The sequence below is a fragment of the Lipotes vexillifer genome, unplaced genomic scaffold (genome assembly GCF_000442215.2).
Source record: "Lipotes vexillifer unplaced genomic scaffold, Lipotes_vexillifer_v1.1 scaffold454, whole genome shotgun sequence".
Taxonomy (NCBI): Eukaryota; Metazoa; Chordata; class Mammalia; order Artiodactyla; family Lipotidae; genus Lipotes; species Lipotes vexillifer.
In genome coordinates this window covers 2262066-2282445 of record NW_006779481.1, presented here as the reverse complement: position 1 = coordinate 2282445, position 20380 = coordinate 2262066, and the positions used below count along the sequence as shown (strand labels likewise).

At 37.3% G+C, this 20380-nt stretch overlaps 1 protein-coding gene and 1 non-coding gene across 2 annotated transcripts in view; one reads left to right on the top strand and one right to left on the bottom strand.

Moving 5' to 3' along the window:
- UBR3 (ubiquitin protein ligase E3 component n-recognin 3) overlaps nt 1-20380 on the bottom strand; it is a gene marked incomplete at its 3' end in the record, with an annotated part of 118921 nt that overhangs the window by 18770 nt on the left and 79771 nt on the right. Inside the window, exons 9-16 of the mRNA XM_007452632.1 lie at nt 19200-19379; nt 18469-18602; nt 12726-12812; nt 2535-2600; nt 2357-2446; nt 1082-1210; nt 273-325; nt 44-177 (exon numbers count right to left, since the gene is read on the bottom strand). Of these exons, the coding sequence (XP_007452694.1) occupies nt 44-177; nt 273-325; nt 1082-1210; nt 2357-2446; nt 2535-2600; nt 12726-12812; nt 18469-18602; nt 19200-19379 (873 nt within the window). The remainder of the gene's footprint in view (nt 1-43; nt 178-272; nt 326-1081; nt 1211-2356; nt 2447-2534; nt 2601-12725; nt 12813-18468; nt 18603-19199; nt 19380-20380) is intronic.
- Nucleotides 6966-7038, top strand: TRNAG-CCC (transfer RNA glycine (anticodon CCC)). The gene has a single exon. It is a non-coding gene; the product is annotated as a tRNA-Gly (tRNA).

Below are 20380 nucleotides of genomic sequence, written 5' to 3'. Positions count from 1 at the left end.
GGTTAATAGTTAATACGCAAGTATTTGTATTAGTGCTTTTTACCTAAATGTAAACGGAGACTCAAAAGAATCACAAGAAATGTAAGAGCGCCTTCTAACATGGATCTCTCATGCTCTGCATCAAGTACTGTGTTTTGATGTTGTGAAGCCATTGTCAACAAATCCACTACCTTAAATCTATTAAAAAAATATTTGAGACAGATTTTTTAAAGTTAAAATTAGTTTAAATTCCAAATACTTCCTAATACCTGTCTTAATAAAATTATGCTTACCTTTCAAAGACAGATGAAATAAAATAATCTGGATCAAGTCTAGATGCACAAACCTTTAAAAGACAAAAAATAAAACCCACAATCTTTATTTCTCAATATTCAGTTTTACTTCTTTTTTTCTTTTTCCAGCCACGCCACGTGGCTTGCAGGATCTCAGTCCCCCAACCAGGGATTGAACCCAGGCCACAGCAGGGAAAGCACCAAGTCTTAACCACTGGACTGCCAGGGATTTCCCCAGTTTTACTTCTTGTGTTTTTTATTTTCTGTATCTTCTGATGTTCTGGCATCTAGGGGGGCCCTAAAGACCAGGAGAGAAACTACCCTTCTAAAGGCTAGCTAATTCCAAAAGATAGTAAACAGCTTACCTGGGAGCAGGTCCCTAATATGCAAGTCCCTCATGCCCTTTATTTAACTCACATACCAAGCCAATATTCCCCCTGGCCCCCTGCCCAGGGCAGGTACCAGATAGCCTTTATGCCCCAGAGCCCACCAAGATTATTCAAACTAGCCAATCCTAAACGACTTCCCCTGCCCTGCCTTGCCATTCCTATGGAAACCCCAATAAAGCTTCTGGTCTAGGATTTCCCCTCACTCCTCCTTCTGCCTCCTGACCAAAATCTAACGCTTCCCCTCTGGTCCTGCGTAGTGTGACATGCCCCCTTCCTTTGGAAATTATAAGTAATAAAATTCTTCTTTCAATAGCACTGACCTCTCCATGTCATCATTTAGTCACCTCTATAAATTAAAATCCCACAGGTACAAATGAGATACTTCTAAAGTACAACATCTGCATCATCAAGTTGGCTTACCTGTAATAGGTAAATGTCAGGATCAATCATGGAATTACAGAAATGAGACTGGACATAGGTCATGGCTTGTCCTTTGATTTGCAGACCATTTCTTACCCACATATTGCTATGGATTTCGGCAAGACTTGCCTAGTAAAACAAAAATTAAGTAAATTGGATAAAGAAGTCATCTAAAGTCAACCTTTATAAAATCATGTTACAATAAACAAACATTTCAAAATATTTTATAACTTAATCATAGCATAAGCCTGACATTCTGTCCAATGTTTAAGATATTCAATTCAAATATATAATTTTAAATTTTATGATGATCATTATATTTTATACAGTCCCTTCTTCTGTAGTTTATACATGAGTTAGTTTTCCATGATGACTCCTGGATACATTTATAACAATATGCACTGAAATCTTTAATGAGGAATCACTGACGATTACATTTAACTTTTTCCTCCTCAAAAAAAAAAAAAGAACATACATAATGCTTAAAGAAACACAGGAATAAGCATCGAACAAGCTAACTGTTCACTGTTCAACATCAATGAATATAATCTATGTCTTTAATTCACCCTAACTCAACCTTCGATCTAGTCATTTTCTAAAATCTGGCAAGAGCAGATCAGATTAGAATAAATTTTCTTACTATATTAATATTTAATTCTTCATGTATTTATGTCCTGTATCAACTAAAACTAAGCACAGTCATAACTTCATCTCTTATTTGTTCCTAACTCCCAGAGGTAAAGTTCAATAATGGTTAACAAATCTAAAATTTCCAGGAAAAATAAACTGAAGTGCAAATCCCTCTAATGTATATAAAAGGTGGTCCACAAAATCACAGTGTTAGAAATGAAAGAAACCACAGTGCATATGTAGGCTAATTCTTCTCTCTTTTCTCTCCTCTCACTTTATAGATGGGGAAACTAAGAATCAAGTAGGTAAATCACTCCAAACAACATAGATAATAAAATAGTGGTGGCACCAAGGCTAGAATTTGCTGGGTCTCCTGACTCCCAAAACAGTGCTGTAGTATGTTAAACACCCCCATAAGTAAATATAGTGAAAAGAATTCCTGGGGAAATTATAACTAAATGTAAATCTCATTTAAAAAAAAAAAACAAAAAAAAACAAAATATCTGGCAAAAATACAAAAACTAAATTTTTTTTTAAATTTCAAACATTTTGGCTATAATAACAATGATAAAGGCATACAAATAAAATAAAGGAAGAATCACTTAACCAAGGAATTCAAAACCTTTTAAAAGCCTGAAAACATACCTGAATTTGGAGTGGATGAATCATTAGTTTCATTAACATTTCCTGATCTGGTAAAACAGAATCCAAATCTAGTTCTTGACATTTCACAGCCTAAAAATTATAATAAAAAATGTTACTAATTCAATACATAATTCCCAATATTCAAAAAACAAACAGAGTTGTTTAATGACACTCTTACCTTACTCAAAAACATAGCATAATAACGATGTAGTGGCAGATGAAAAGTGACTTGGTTAGGTGCTGGCTGGAAATAAACAAACAAAATCCACAAATCAAAGAATCCTTTACCGAATTCAAAGAAGGTTTTAAAATGCGAAAACCACACTTTCACCTTGATTTATTCCCCTATACTTTCTAATAAAAAAGTACAATTTTAAGGGCTTCCCTGGTGGCGCAGTGGTTGAGAGTCCACCTGCTGATGCAGGGGACACGCGTTTGTGCCCAGGTCTGGGAAGATCCCACATGCCGCGGAGCGGCTAGGCCTGTGACCCATGGCCGCTGAGCCTGCACGTCCGGAGCCTGTGCTCCGCAACGGGAAAGGCCACAACAGTGAGAGGCCCGCGTACCGCAAAAAAAAAAAAAAAAAAAAGTACAATTTTAGAAGTTATAGCCTTAAAAACCCACTGTAGATAAAATTATTCCATTTTAAATGTAAGGTACTTAAAGGGAGAAACTGTATACTCCTCAATCTTGAATCCTCTGAAGCATCTAGCCCAGAACAAGGGACGGAATAGATTTCCCTTTACAGTAGGCCATTTGGGAATCTTCAAATGCTTGCATACCAAACATGACGATAGTAACAAGAACAATAATTACAGCTAACATTCACCGAGCACTTACTATGTGCCGGTCACTGTGCTCATAAGCACTTTATTCAGATTTAATTTAATCCTAAGAGAACCCAATGGGGTAGAAACTGAATATTCCATTTTATAAATAGGGAAATTCAAGTTTAAAAAACTTAAGTACCTTCCTAAAGTTAACAAGTAGTGAACTGAAAAGCTAGCCTGACCTCCGCTGTTATATTCAAAACGGTAAGATGCTCTGACTACAGCCCTAAACTGAGGTGCAGTTAAAAGGCTTACCTAGTTGGGTGAGATGCTCCCCATATCAGTGGTGAACACAGTTTCTGTAGGAAAGCTTAGTACAGTATACATCAAAGACCTTTGGTATCCTTGTGAATATTATAAAAACTGTATTTTAAATCTGTGACTCCCATGGGTCACGCTATCACTACAGGGAAAAAGTACAACACAGTTGTCCTTCTCAAACAGACAAGAAAAATTAAAAGGTATTATTTGTTTTTAATGCTTCTATAAGTTTTTAGTAAAGTTTCCTCCTGTTAAAAAGTTTTACCCAAAACACTCAAATACCAGTATAGAGTTATAAAGATGTGCAATATGTCCCCATCCCTGAAACAGTTTTTTCCAAAACCGATATGAGAAAAAGATCTTCCTCAACATGGGAATAAATGTCTAAAGAAAGTTGTTCTAATAAATAAACATATGGCTTCCATAAAAAGGAAGGAATTTCTGACACATGCTGCAATATGGATGAACCTTCAAGACATTATGCTAAGTGAAATACGCCAGTCACAAAAATAGATATACTGTATGATTCCACTTATATGAGGTACTTACAGTACCTTATAGAGACACGAAGTATAATGATGTTGTCAGAGGCTGGGGGGAAGGGAAAATGGGGAGTTTATTGGGTATAGAGTTTCAGTTTTGCAAAACAAAAAGTTCTGGAGGTTGGGTGCACAACAATATGAATATACTACTGAACTGTATACTTTAAAAAAGGTTAATAAGATGGTAAATTTTATTTTATGTGCATTTTACCACAATCAAAAATAAAATAAGTTTGCCCTCCATTACTATAATCATTTTAGTAACATAAACTATACTAACTAGCTAAATTAGAATCTCCTTCCATTTCCTTTGAAGGCAGGCATCAAGAACAGTGGTTAAGAGTAGACTCTTAAAAGCTGGATTTGCAGGAGTTCAAATCCTGATTCTGCCACCTACAGCTGTAAAACTGTGAGCAAGTTACTTAACTTCTCTGTGTCTAAGTTGCCTGACCTGTAAAGTGGAGATAATAAGCAGTTGGATGGCTGTGAGGATCAAGTAAGAGAACACAGTACCCAACACACATTTCTATTAATTACTAAGCCATAGACTTTATCTTGTCTTTTAAGGCTTGAGCACATGCTAAACACACATTCTTCTACAGTGTTATATTCCATAATCCCCTCTTGTCCAACGTCACAAATTAGTCACTTGAAAAACTCTTCTTCCACGCCTTCCATATATACTGAGGTGGTCCTCAGATTCCATTCTTATCTTTCTACTCTTCTCATTCTAGGTGACTTTATCCAGTTCATAGTTTCAATTGCCAACCCAAGATGACTCCCAAATCTCAACAGAAATCTCACTCCTGAAATCCAAACCCTACATTCAAGTGTTTACTGAACATCAACACTTAATATCCCGTGGGGACCACAAATACACTGTGTCCAAACCAAACTCAGCATCTCTGCCCTAAAACTCAATCCTCCTCAATGTTTCTTTTCCAAATTCCCAGTAATACAAATCTGAAATGCAGACTCCTTCCTTCTCTCAAATCTCCTACCTTTCATAAGGCACCAAAGTGTGTCTGATTTTCTAAATACCTCTTAACTTTACTTCCTCCTCTCTTTCCATACTGCCCCTAACTAACCTTAGCTCAGGCCCTCAACATTTAGTGCCTAGATTTCAGTGCTAGCCTTTGTTTCTATTCTTACCCTCTGTAAGAAATTTTCTGTGGTATCCGCCTAGCTCACAACCGTCCCCATGTCTCAGAATGTCCCTTCCTACACCACCTTCCAAATTCACACACACACAGGGACTGGAGCCTGACAGTCAAGGTACAGTAGCCACATCTGACTGGATCAGGACAGGAGATACCTAACCCATCGTGGGCAATGAGGTTCTCTCTTCACTTGAAAATTGAACTAGATTTAAAGACATCTGCAGAGTCTTGGAGTATGGCTGAAACTGCAATATTAGGCAACTGTAGGAAGGTAATATTTAACCACATAGGCAAAAAAGCACAGAAAACCAATCTACAGAAAGGGAAGAAAAAATGAGGCAGAAAGGCCAAAGCAAAAGCAAGAGACAGGAGTTCCTGTTCAGCTCTCCACTCAGTTCTTGAAGTCCAGGTGCCATAAGATCCCTGAAAGACCTCTCTGTACTCATAATAAATTATTCCTCCTTTAAATTAGGCTGCCTCAAAAATGTTTTTTTCCTTGTATTCAAAAGTACCTTAATTAGTACATCTATTTAAACCTTGATATATTGCCAGGAGGTGGTCTTTTTACCAAAACATTAATTTAACCTTGTACTTCTCCATTCATCATCTTTTAATGGCTCCCTATAGTTTTAACTTCCTTTAACCTTCTGACTCTTTGAGAGACAGGGCTTACCTCTCCAGCCCATCTCCTGTCATATAAACTCATGCACCATAGGTAGTGCCTTTGTATATGCCTTTCCCTCTGCCTCAAATACTATACAGCCTTGCTCCCACTGGATTAACATACCTTTAAGACTTTGCCGAAGTGACATTTCTGCTAAGAAGCTTTTCCTGAGTCCCTCAGGGTAAATCAGATGCTCCACTCTATTCTCCTCCATAGCACCTTGGTCACAACTTTACAGAAGCCCTCTGATCAAATTAGCCATTTATTTGTCTTCCATTTCCTTAAATTAGGCACCATTTCATCACTGTATCCCCAGTGCTTAGAACACAGTAAACATTCGATAAATATTTGCTGGATGAACACATGTTCTACTTCCATCTTACAAGAGACGACTCTAAACAAACCACTCTGCTATATACTCATACATGTTGCTATATACTCATAAATGTTGCTCTGCTACATACTCATAAATGATATTCAGTATTTGAGGATTCTTAAATGGCCTGTACTTTGGGAAAATTTATTCCATCCTGTGTTTCTAAGTGACTGATTGATTTGGCTTAATCCAGTTCAAGAAAATATTATTTGCTTATTCTGTGCTGGATTACTGCAATAACTTCTGACCTCCACTCTCAAGGCTGAAAGAAGAACAAATATTTATCACACATGAAATATGTGCCTCTTAGTCAATCCTCATTGGCTAATATTATTATCTTAAATAAATAGATGAGGAGATGGACTCGGCAATGCTTTAAAAAAAAAACAAAAACTGTCCAAGACCAAGATCACATAGTGTCCACTCAGGTATGCCTGACTCTAAAGCTCCTTCCACTGCCAAAGCCAGTACAGTTGAAATACGACAAGAAGTTGAGAGACATGGGATCTGGACCCAGAAATACCAGGAGTTTGCTTTACAACTAGAGGCAAGTCATTTAATATCTCTGCATCTCCATTTTACATCTGAAAAAAAAGGAGTGATAATAACATCTTCCCTACTTCACAGGGCTGTTTTGAGAAACAAATATATCAAAGCACTTTAAGAAAGAAGAAACTTTTAAACATCGTGAAAGATATATTGGTTGATTCCTTAAGTTCTATACTTTTTTTCTTTTCTATTAAAAATCTATATAAATTTTTGCAACATTCAGGACTTCCCTGGTGGTCCAGTGGTTAAGACTCCACGCTCCCAATGCAGGGGGCCCAGGTTCGATTCCTGGTCAGGGAACTAGATCCCACATGCCACAACTAAAGATCCCACATGTCATGACGAAGATCCCACATGATGCAACTAAGACTCAGTGCAACCAAATAAATAAATAAATATTTTTAAAAATTTTGTTTACAACATTCAGTATCTTCCTAAAATATTTCTGTGTAAAGAACAAACATACTGGGGCTTCCCTGGTGGCACAGTGGTTAAGAATCCACCTGCCAGGTTCCCTGACTTCAGACTATACTACAAAGCTACAGTAACCAAGACAGTATGGTACTGGCACAAAAACAGATCCATATAGATCAATGGAATAGGATAGAAAGCCCAGAGATAAACCAACGCACATATGGTCACCTTATCTTTGATAAAGGAGGCAGGAATGTACAGTGGAGAAAGGACAGCCTCTTCAATAAGTGGTGCTGGGAAAACTGGACAGGTACATGTAAAAGTGTGAGATTAGAACCCTCCCTAACACCATACACAAAAATAAGCTCAAAATGGATTAAAGACCTAAATGTAAGGCCAGAAACTATCAAACTCTTAGAGGAAAACATAGGCAGCACACTCTATGACATAAATCACAGCACGATCCTTTTTGACCCACCTCCTAGAGAAATGGAAATAACAACAAAAATAAACAAATGGTACCTAATGAAACGTCAAAGCTTTTGCACAGCAAAGGAAACCATAAACAAGACCAAAAGACAACCCTCAGAATGGGAAAAAATATTTGCAAAGGAAGCAACTGACAAAGGATTAATCTCCAAAATTTAAAAGCAGCTCATGCAGCTCAATAACAAAAAAACAAACAACCCAAGCCAAAAATGAGCAGAAGACCTAAACAGACATTTCTCCAAAGAAGATATACAGACTGCCAACAAACACATGAAAGAATGCTCAACATCATTAATCATTAGAGAAATGCAAATCAAAACTACAATGAGAGCTTCCCTGGTGGCACAGGGGTTGAGAGTCCGCCTGCCAATGCAGGGGACGTGGGTTCGCGCCGTGAGCTGTGGCCACTGGGCCTGCACGTCCGGAGCCTGCGCTCCGGAGCGGGAGAGGCCGCAACAGTGAGAGGCCCACGTACCGCAAAAAAAAAAAAAAATTACAATGAGATATCATCTCACACCAGTCAGAATGGCCATCATTAAAAAATCTAGAAACAATAAATGCTGGAGAGGGTGTGGGAAAAAGGGAACACTCTTGCACTGCTGGTGGGAATGTGAATTGGTTCAGCCACTATGGAGAACAGTATGAAGGTTCCTTAAAAATCTACATATAGAACTACCATATAACCCAGCAATCCCACTACTGGGCATATACCCTGAGAAAACCATAATTCAGAAAGAGTCATGTACCACAATGTTCATTGAAGCTCTATTTACAACAGCCAGGAGATGGAAACAACCTAAGTGTCCTTCATCGGATGAATGGATAAAGAAGATGTAGCACATATATACAATGGAATATTACTCAGCCATAAAAAGAAACGAAATTGAGCTATTTGTAATGAGGTGGATAGACCTAGAGTCTGTCATACAGAGTGAAGTAAGTCAGAAAGAGAAAGACAAATACTGTATGCTAACACATATATATGGAATTTAAGAAAAAAAATGTTATGAAGAACCTAGGGGTAAGACAGGAATAAAAACATAAAGCAGAAACTAACACACCATTGTGAAGCAATTATACTCCAATAAAGATGTAAAAAAAAAAGAATCCGCCTGCCAATGCAGAGGACATGGGTTCAAGCCCTGGTCCGGGAAGATCCCACATGCCGTGGAGCAACTAAGCCCACGTGCCACAACTACTGAGCCTGCGTTCTAGAGCCCACGAGCCACAACTACTGAGCCCACACACCAGAACTACAGAAGCCCACACACCTAGAGCCCGTGCTCCGCAATGAGAGAAGCCACCGCAATGAGAGAAGCCACCGCAATGAGAAGCCCGTGCAACACAATGAAGAGTAGCCCCCACTCACCACAACCAGAGAAAGCCTGCGCGCAGCAACGAAGACCCAACACAGCCAAAAATAAATAAATTAATTTAAAAATATATGTGTGTGTATATATATACACACATACACACACATACTATTTCCTTGAATTCAGCTGCTCTGTATACCATACTGGATTCTAACTATCCGTAAATCCACCCCAAGTTCAACAGTGGATTAATTTCATGTCAAATACTACCTAACCCTCTGTGTGTAATGATAATTTTCCCCTAGGTCCACATTCCTGTTGTCTTAGTGATGCCACCATTTCAACAATACCTCATAAAGTTTCAAATACTAATGAGAACTGGACTGAGAGAAGCTCCAGCCGAAGCCCCAGCTGACGGACTAATCCTCAACGGGGTGAAGAAATTGTGAAGCAGGTTAAAAGCAGGATGGAGCTCTGTGGAGAATGGAGAATGTTTTCTTTAAAGACTGACTCATTACCATTTATATAAACAGAGCTTAAGCTTAAGTACCAACATTTAGACAAGATAAGAATCGGTGATTTGGTGGAGGCAGAATCAGAATCCAAATGGACAAAATGGCCAGGTTGAAGGCTAAAGGCAGGCACAAATATTGGAGGGGGAGTCATCAGGGATGGAAGATAAATTAGTTTGAGGCTGGAAGGATGAGAGTTAAAGACAGTAGGAGGCTCTTCCCTTCATAAATAATTCAGTCCTAAAGCCACTGTCGGGGGAGGTGTTAAGAGGCGAAATAAACCAAAATAGGCATCTATAGGTGAGGAGCCTGAAAAGGGCTATCAGAGCCCAGGGTGAGGAGGACAACTGTGTGTGCTGGGGCGGGGTTGGGGGAAATGTCAGTGGTTTTCCAGGGTGAAGAGCATCTACACAGAAGTGGGCTGTGGCCTGGCATACGGAGTCAGGGCATCCACACAGCAGGGCAGCCCAGTATACTATGTCAGAGCCAATCAGGGTGAGGAGAGTGGGGACTGACCAGGGATGAGAAGCCAGAACCTGATAGAGGTAAAGAGGACAATGACACAGGGCGCCAGCCTGGAATAAGGAATCAAAATTCAAGCAAGGTGAGGAGATTACCCACGGGTGGAAAGGACCCAGTATGGGGCATGAAAGCCAAAGCAGGATGAGGAGGGCAGCGAGAATGAAGAAATGCCTGGTGTGGGAATTCAAAGCACTCATAGGGTGAGAAGGATTCTTCACAGAAGGGTAGTCCAAGGTGGGGAGATGGAGCCCAAGTGGGACGAGCAGGGTGTCCATATGTAGGGCAGGGTGGGGGACAGAATGCAGGGAGAAGAGGGCATCCATGCACGGAAAAGGGAGGTAACTAATATGAGAAATTGGTTCTACATAAGAGGATTGGTCAAAAAAATAAATATATTAAGGATAATGGAAGCCAGGTTTCTCGCTGTTAGAGAAACTAGAATAAGTCCTGTGCTATACTGGAATATAAAGTATCAGTTTGAACTCACAGCTTTCAATACATATAATAGAGAAATAAATATAGATGCAGATATGTACATCTATATACATAAATGCATATATATATTATGAACCTCTGTTCACTGAGAAGGCCTGAGAGCAGTTAATAGCTCGATAGCAGTGAGCCCACCAAGCATCCAGATCCCGCTTTCTCAATACTGTTCTCTACTAAAAGTAACAAAAGATCCTTAAAAAAATGACTGATTCCAGGGGTAGAATAGGGAAAATATAAGGTGAGCCTGAAACATCTTGTTGAGCCACTAAGAAGAGAAGTGCTGAAAGAATAACGGGACAAGTCAAAAGGACACAGAAACCTGCTTGAAGGGGCTCTCACTGGCCACATCTGAAACAATTTGAGCATCAAATAATAGTAGTGTTGGATTATAACCCAGTGAATAAAAGAAACTATGAATCTCCACAGCAGAAAATTAATGAATGAACTAAAAATTAGATGAGAAAACAGATGTATTTAAATAGCTTTAAAGCAAATCCTCACAAAATACTTTATTAATTACGATGAGAAAAAGGGTAACTTTATGGTGAAGAAGTCTGGCTGGTACCACTCTAATTAAATGAACAAAGAGAACATCACCAGTAATAGGACAAACAAAGATCATAAACCACTAAAGAGGGTGCAATGAAAAGACTGCAACATCACTTCTGTAATATTCCTGCAAAAGAAGCATAATCTGAACCTACTCATAAGAAAACCCAAGTTGAGGGGTGTTCTACAAAAATAACTGAGCTGTATTCTTCACAACGTTATTGCCCTGAAAGGCAAAGAATGAGAAATCATTCCAGGAGACTAGAGACACGATAACTAAATGCAACATGTGACTCTAAATAAGATCCTTTTGCTATAAAGGGCAATCAGTGGACAATTTGTAAAACATGAATGAGTTCTAAGATTTACATAGTAATAATATAATAAAGTTAATTTCCTAATTTTTATGGTTGTCTCTGTTTATATAAGAGAGAGAATGTCCTGGCTTATAGGAAATGGATACTAAAGTATTTGGGAGTTATGGGCATCAAGTTAACATGTTAACTCTCAAATAGTTCAAGAGAAAGTTCTTTGTACTCCACTTCCAACTTTTCAATAAGTTTATGATTGTGTAAAAGAAAAATTTTTTAAGGAAAAGAAATAAATAAAAGCCCCTCCTCTCCGCGCCCCGGCCTAAGACACCAGGAGTTGCATCTGCCCAGTGGTCAGAAATCAGATAAGGAGTGCTCTTCCTTCCACATCTGGCAAATTTTGACCCCACTTCATAAGAGGAATAAAACGGGCTTCTGATAGGAAACTTGGCTGACTAATTAACAGCAAGCCCTTATTTAATTCTTCTCAGTTCATTATCAACAACAATCATCCTTACTCAGCCATAAAAGGAGACGAAACTGAGTTACTGTGGATGGACCTAGAGTCTGTCATATAGAGTGAAGTAAGTCAGAAAGAGGAAAACAAATACCGTATGCTAACACATATAAATGGAATCTAAAATTAAAAAATGGTTCTGAAGAACCTAGGGGTATAGGACAGGAATAAAGACGCAGACATAGAGAATGGACTTGAGGACACAGGGAGGGGGAAGGGTAAGCTGGGACGAAGTGAGAGAGTGGCATGGACATATATACACTACCAAATGTAAAACAGGTAGCTAGTGGGAAGCAGCTGTATAGCACAGGGAGATCAGCTCGGTGCTTTGTGACCACCTACAGGGGTGGGATAGGGAGGGTGGGAGGGAGATGCAAGAGGGAGGGGATACAGGGATATATGTATATGTATAGCCGATTTACTTTGTTATACAGCAGAAACACACCATTGTAAAGCAATTATACTCCAATAAAGATGTTAAAAAAAAAAATCATCTTTATTCATGCCCAGAGGAGAACACTGACCAATTAATAAAGTTGTGATACCCTTTCCATCAATCTCCCCTATTCTGTTCACATTTGCACTGTCACTTTTATCTCTCTGAATGAAGTCCTGAGAAATATACATTTAATAACATTAAAAAAATTATGCCCTTCTCTAGGAAATAAGCAAATACAGTTAATGCACTGTAGAACCTCCTAAGTGTCAAACAACTGGTCTCTTACTTCTCCTTTTTTAAAGCCTAGTGATTTTATGTTTATTCCAACACCTTTCCCTTATCCCATGAAAAGATATTCATTATTTTCAATGTTAAATGAGATCTAACACTTTTCTTAAATGCTTTTACATATATCAAAAACATACATACCTCATCTACGAAGTTAATAGCATCAAACCAGTCTTGAAGAGCTTCAAGGCAGTATCTCACAACATTTCGGGTATATTCTTGAGTTTCCTAAAATAATAACTTATATAAATTTACAGTATGTAAACATGTATATGTTCAACTTCAAAGTATATGCAATATATGCATAGTTATGTGCATAACTATAAAGTTATGTACATTGTATATATAATGGTAAAATATACATATTTTCAAAATAACCACATTTGTCATTTCAAGGAATCATCCTTTCACAGACTAATAGTAACAACTAGAGACAGTTATGAAAATGAACTAACCTGAAATGAGTCAAAGGTGAAATAAATTTATGTGATGTAAATTGGGTTCCACATGGCCGCTGAGCCTGCGCATCCGGAGCCTGTGCTCCGCAACAGGAGAGGCCACGGTGGTGAGAGGCCCGCGTACCGCAAAAAAAAAAAAACAACTACAAGCCTCACATCCATATCTAAAAATAGCATCTCTAGGGACTTCCCTGGCGGTCCAGCGGTTAAGACTCTGTGCTTTCACTGCCAAGCACAGAGTGTGGATTTGATCCCTAGTGGGGAAACTAAGATCCTGCAAGCCAAGGGATGTGGCCCAAAATTAATTAATTAATTAATATAGCATCTCTTATAAAGTAGATATTATCATCCCTTTCTTTCAGAGATTTACTTCTCCTTCACCCAGCTCAGTCTCCATATCCTGTTAATTCGTCCTCAATATTGTCATGTAGATTCACTTCCATTTCCTCCTATTTCTGATATCATTCAGATAAAATATCACTTAACTAGTTTCCCTGCCAACAGTCTCACCCTGTTTTAATCTATCCTATATGAGGTTTATCCTCTCAAAATATTATTTTATACATTCTGTTCCCTATCTCTTACTGAAAAAAATGTAATGACACTTTAAGTTACCATAAATAATGTGTCATAACCAAACTAAAGTTGCAGATAATTTATGTATAAAGAAACATTTAAGGGCTTCCCTGGTGGCGCAGTGCTTGCGAGTCCGCCTGCCGATGCAGGAGACGCGGGTTCGTGCCCCGTTTCGGGAGGATCCCACGTGCCGCGGAGCGGCTGGGCCCGTGAGCCATGGCCGCTGAGCCTGCGCGTCTGGAGCCTGTGCTCCGCAAATGGGAGAGGCCACAACAGTGAAAGGCCCGCATAACGCAAGAAAAAAAAAAAAAGAAACATTTAAAACCAAATGTTTTCCTATTTAATCAAAGGTTTGAGTAAAGGGACACCACTATATCCTCTTTACACAAGTGTAAACTGATAAACTCTTCTGGAGAACAATTTGAAAAGTAGGTATATCAAGTCTTCAAAAAGGTGACCAATTAATTCCATTCCTAAATACAGCATACTTAATAATCATGTTCAGATCATCTCTCCCACCTCCCCATCACTATCATACCCACCCCCAAAAATTCAGTATGCATGACTTACTAGTTTTATGACCTTGAGGAAATTACTTGAATTTTATGAGTTTCAGTCTCTCCATACGTAAAAATGGGCATAATACTACCTACCTCCTAGTACTGTTATGAAGCAGCAAATGAAATAATGTACATAAAATGCTCTATGTCACAGTCTAGCACTATATTTGACAAGTACTACTTAAGTGCTCCAAAGATTCATGGCCAGACTTCTGTCAAGCCTGCAGTAACGTATAGTTACCACTAGATGGAGATTTTACAGCTTATTTGTTCTGTTCAGCAAGCAAAAATTAGTAAAATTCTAGAAATGTGCCATCCCTTTATCCAAGCTATCTGTTATTAATCTAGTATAACTTGTTTAACTATCCCTTAGCATTTTCAAGAACCAAACAGCATACGGGGCAATCAGACAAAGAAAGTAAGCTATCAGGTGAAGTTCCTTTTTTCTATTGCTAATCCTTTAGTTTTATATTTTATAATTAGAGAACATAAACATAAAGCAATAGCTTTGTTTTTTTTAAAATAATAGTCTTTCTTCTAGCTTACATTTCTAAAACCTGACAACACTGCTGCTAAAAAGCTCTAGACAGTCTTGCTTAAGAGACAATTATAGCAAAGTGATAAAGAGCACTGGTTCTGAAATCAGATGGATTTGTTTTCAAACTCAAGCTTCCACTTGCAGCTGTGTAAATGTGGGCAAATTATTTAACCTCTGAAAGAAAGGGATGATACTATCTACTTTATAAGAGATGTTATGAAGATTAGATACAAACATAATGTAAGCAATATAATGTAAAGAACAATGTCTGGCATAGTGTAGGCTCTCATCAAGAGAATGTCTTATCTAGGAACTAGATGCTCCTTTAGCTAAGAAACTACTCTCAGATACTACCAGAACAATATGAGCTCGTTCTCTCTCTGTTGACTTCACTTCTTAGATTAAGAAAACCATAACACACTGCAATCCTGGCCTTCAAAACTGAAAAATAAACTACTGCCAGAAAACAATGATTTCTCATTATCACATAAACATAGCCCTGGACTTACAATCCAAAATCATCCTAAACACAGTTGTCAGAATAATCCTCCTAAAATACTGACCTTTTCATATCAACATCGTATCAATCCTCCCTCCTAAATCACCATCTGTTCTGTTGGCTCATACAATGTTGCATTCTTCTGGTTTTTCTCCTCTCCCTCTCTGATGTCTAAATGTTCGTTTTTTCTTCAAGGTCCATTTCTCTTCTCCCCTATTTGACGTGACCCCATCCCCTGGCAATAAATGCCATTTTTATTCCCAAGGGTCTAAAATTTATAACCCTAGTTCAAAACTCATATATCCAACTGACTATTCACTATTTCCACTTGGATGTTTCAGAGGCATCTCAAACTTAACATATCTAAAACTAACTCTGATCTCTCTAAACCTTTTCTATCGATCTTTTTCACCTCTGTAAAATTACCTCCATACATAGTTACCCCAAAATCTATTTCACTCATCAATAACATACAATCCATCACCAAGGCTTTTGGTTCTACCTTCAAAATACATCTTCAATATCCAAAATGCACCTTGAATTTCAAACCTGAATTTCCTAGATTATTATCACAGCATCTTAATTGGTCTATTTGCTACTAGTCATGATGCTCCCCACGCTCCCCTCAATCCAGTCTTTCCAGCAAACAGAATGATCTTTTAAATGTAAAACTGATCACATCAAACCCCTACTTTAAAATATTCACTGGCTTGTCCTTAAAATTAAATCTAAGGCTCATTAACATGTTCTATAAGAACCTGCATTAATAATACAATCCCTGCCTATCTCTCCAACTCCATCTTGTTCTGTGGCTCCAGCCACAAACTCCTTAAAATGACTAATCACTTTCCTACTGGAGGTAGGTTATTCCATACTATCTCCCCTATTCCCACCACTAACCCCACTTTTATACTTCATATAGCTGGCTTCTTCATTCTTCAGAAAGGCCTTCCCTGATCCTTAAACGTAACCAGCCTCCACACTCATTACTCTCATAGCAATCTGATATTTTCCTGTAGAACACTTACAAAACTTACAAAATAAACCTGTGTGCTTACTTACTTAATGTCTATCTCTCCTATTAGACTGCTCCATGAGAGCAAAAACCACATCTATTTGATTTGACACCAAAAACCCGAGCATCTAGATAGCATCTGGCATAGAACAGCATTCAATAGATACTTTTTTGAATAAATGAACAAACGACTCTCATATTAGATGACAGTTTTTTTGATAAATGTTACAATGGAGATTAAATGAGGTACTATAAAAACAGAGACTGGAATCATAAATATGAAAGAATTTAAATGAGCAGATTACATATCAGCTGAGTCTTATGAGTACAATTTTTGAAGAGCTCAACTAATTGTTCTTCATTCCAGTTAGAATCCCTGCCAAAGTCCTACTGCACATCAAACAAACCAAAATCTCTGACAGTGAGACTCAGGCACATGTATTCTGCAAGCTTCCCAGATGATTCTCATATAAGAGAAGCACTGGACTAAGCAGAAAGAATGAGCTCATTTGTCAAAAAACAGGGACTAACTTGAACAAAACCACTGGAATCAAGAAAGGAATTGCATGCTGAGGAATGGTAATCAATCCAATGAAGGCATGGACGTAGAGGGGGGTATAGGAAAGTGAATTATGATAAACAAGTTGAGGGCAAATTGTGGAAGGTCTTAAATGCCTCTATAGGAAATAAGGACATTATCCTGTAGACATAAGAACTTGAATGATTTTTAAGCAAAGGAGAGATAAGCACAGAGCTTAGCAGTAACTTCAGTACTAGGAAAAATTACAGTAGGAAGAATCTAGAGGCAGGAAAACCAGTTAAGAAACAACCCAGATTTTAAAAATATAAATAAATAAATTAAGACAGAGGAAAGAAGTGGTAGAGAGACATTTCTGGTATGAGAGAAAATTCATGGTATCTGATTATAGCTTGAACACAGCTGGTACAGCAAAGGGAAGGTTCTATATTGGATAACTGCATCATTTAAAACACCATACATAAAATGACATAAAGAACACAGCACAGACAAATATTTTTAAATACTTTAGGAACCTGAGAAAATTCATGTACCTATAAGGAGATCTACATGAATAACCAGAGCTGTTGTGAATTTCAACCTGGCCAGACTGTAACAGAGTTGTGAGGCATCTGCATTTAGAGAAAGCTGGAGTCATGAGAGAAAATAGAAATCCTCGGACACCAAGGGGGGAAAGTGGCGGGGGGTGGTGGTGGTGGGATGAACTGGGAGATTGGGATTGACATATATACACGGATATGTATAAAATAGATAACTAATAAGAACCTGCTGTATGAAAAAATAAATAAAATTCAAAAACAAAAAAAGAAAACAGAAACCCACTTAAAGGAACACATACATTTAAAGAATATATGTAAGAGAGTCTCATAATAACCCTGTGAGGAAGAGCAGGCTTTGCTGTCCCATTTCTATTTTGTTTCCTTTAGTTTTTTAAAAGAAAAGGAGAAAGACTGAGAAGTTCAAATAGTTTTAAATGAGTTGACCAAGTCACCTAAGTCAAAAGAGGCAGAGCCAAGACCACTATAAAATCTTGTGCAGCATGCTTATTGGTACAGGCTAGCAGGTTGGACTTCATGGGATCCATACAGCAAAAGCTTAGTCAAGTCCTTAGTTTAGTAGGGTCAGGAGATAACAAACTGTCCAAGGATTCTGGAGACCCATCAAACGAATACTTTAAAATGCAAAGGTAAAATATATATTTGTACAGAAAGACATAAATGCATACAATTATAAGCAAGCATTTCTTAACCAATTATAAGAATTTATGTTGTTGCTATGCACCCTTAGGTTCTTTTTACAAACAACTGTAAGTTATATGAAATGTATACTGATTTTGTGCTTGGAATCTTAAAAGTGTAAACTTTATTGAGGACTATCCTCATCCCTTGAGAGACAAGAAACATTAGGCAACTAACTGATAATGGGTAAAATGAAACAATAAAGATGAATGTGGAGACTTATAAAGCTCCAAAGACTATTCACAATAAGGGAAGGCTGGAATGATATGATAACTCATTTATATAAATGAATTCTAACCTGCCTAAGAATAACAATTAACTGTCTCAGGTCAACTTTCACAAAGGTGAATTCAGAATTAAACACTGCATATTATTACACACAAGTAAACAAATCAATGTTTTCACAAATAATTTTCTTAAATAATTATTTTAAAGGTAAACACAGAAATTAACAAAACATACCCTAACTTTACAATGTGATAAGAGTCCCCACATTGGCTGTGCACAGGCCTCAAGTTCAGCAGCAAAGGCAGCATAGTAGGTCTGAGATTCAAATTCCACATGCTCATTTAGTTCTCGCTTATTTAAGTTCATACCTTGCAAAAATTAAAACAGATATAAAACTTGCCAAATGGAAATAAACACCCATCTTAAAAATCAAGTAAAATACTTCCAAGTACCAAACACATTTTAATGCACACAAATGGCATAATGACAATATGTATAGAAATTAATAAATTATTAAAAATAAAATAATCTGGTCCTTTTGGAATTCTTTATAAACTACGTTTTCTTAGAAACATTTTGTGAACTGTCTCTTTCTTATATAATATAATTGAATATATTAAATAAAGTCAAAACTACTTTAATTGATGCCGGTTGAAATTTTTATGGAAGTATTATGAGTCTTTCTTGGAGGATAGATTAGAAATTTCTAGATTAATGTTTTCAAATGCTTTTAAAAATTACACTCCTATTTCCTATGTAATAGTTTGACCTGCTTCATAACTCTGATATGTTTTCATGAACACTTTATCAAAATACTTACAAATATCAATTGATTAAAATGAGACATTTCACATGTAACTGAACGATGTGCTATTTATTATCTTTTAATTAGTTTTTGACAGTTTAAGATTAGGCATTTTGTAAACTAAAAGAAAAAAAATTAAGAAAAAATCTGAAATTGATACCTTGAAAGAAAGATACAAAGTTCATCCATGTCACTAACAAACCATGGTCCTCCAAAAATCTCTTAGCCACACTTTGATGAGAAAGGATATTAATAAAATCACTGACAAGAGGCCAATAAGTGTTATTCTTCAGTAATGCTTCTCCACAATTCACTACCACATGTAAACTATTTTCTTCATCTAAAATAGACACACACACACAAAAAAAATTAGTTTAAAAAAATAGTTTTACCAATGATACAGATTATACATTTTAGAATCAGTCACCTAAATTCAAACCCCAGCCTGCCATTTAATAACTATATGGCTTGGGCTTCCCTGGTGGCACAGTGGTTGAGAGTCCGCCTGCCGATGCAGGGGATGCGGGTTCGTGCCCCGGTCTGGGAAGATCTCACATGCTGCAGAGCGGCTGGGCCCGTGGGCCATGGCCGCTGAGGCTGCACGTCCGGAGCCTGTGCTCCACAATGGGAGAGGCCACAACAGTGAGAGGCCCGCATACCGCAAGAAAAATAAAAAAAATTTTTTAAATTAAAAAATAAATAACTATATGGCTTTAGGTATATTACATAGCTCTGAATCAATCTCCTCATCTGTAAAACAGAAAAAGACACATATCTTAAGGGAATTAAATGAAATGTTAACATAACACTTAGCACATCGTTATAATAATTATTAGCATGTCTAACATATTACATGATATTGAGTTACTTACATGTTTATAAAACCTTATTATTTTCTTGATTTTAATGATATAATGCAATATTTTCAGTTCTAATCAATAAAATGTTTTTATCCCTAGATTAATCTCATTCTATCTTTTCAATAAAATCTGTATGACTTAAACAATATACATTTAATTGCTTTCTTCTATTCAAAGGACATGTAAAAACAATTTTTAACACAGTATTTCAGAAATGAAACAACAAAAAACACACATAAATCTCTTAAGCTTTAAAAAAAAATCCTCAAAGTTTAAATACATTGCTGAAGGAGGAGATGGGGAGGATTAGGTTTGTACAAAAACTTTACTATTAGAAGTTATAGCATGTATGCATTAGCTCTCTTGACCTATTCCAGCTTAACTGATTCACTGGACAAACAAGCCCCCCATTCCCACTGTAAAACACACTAATACCCATAATACACAGAATGCTCAAAGCTTGTAGCCTATTCCCTAGTAC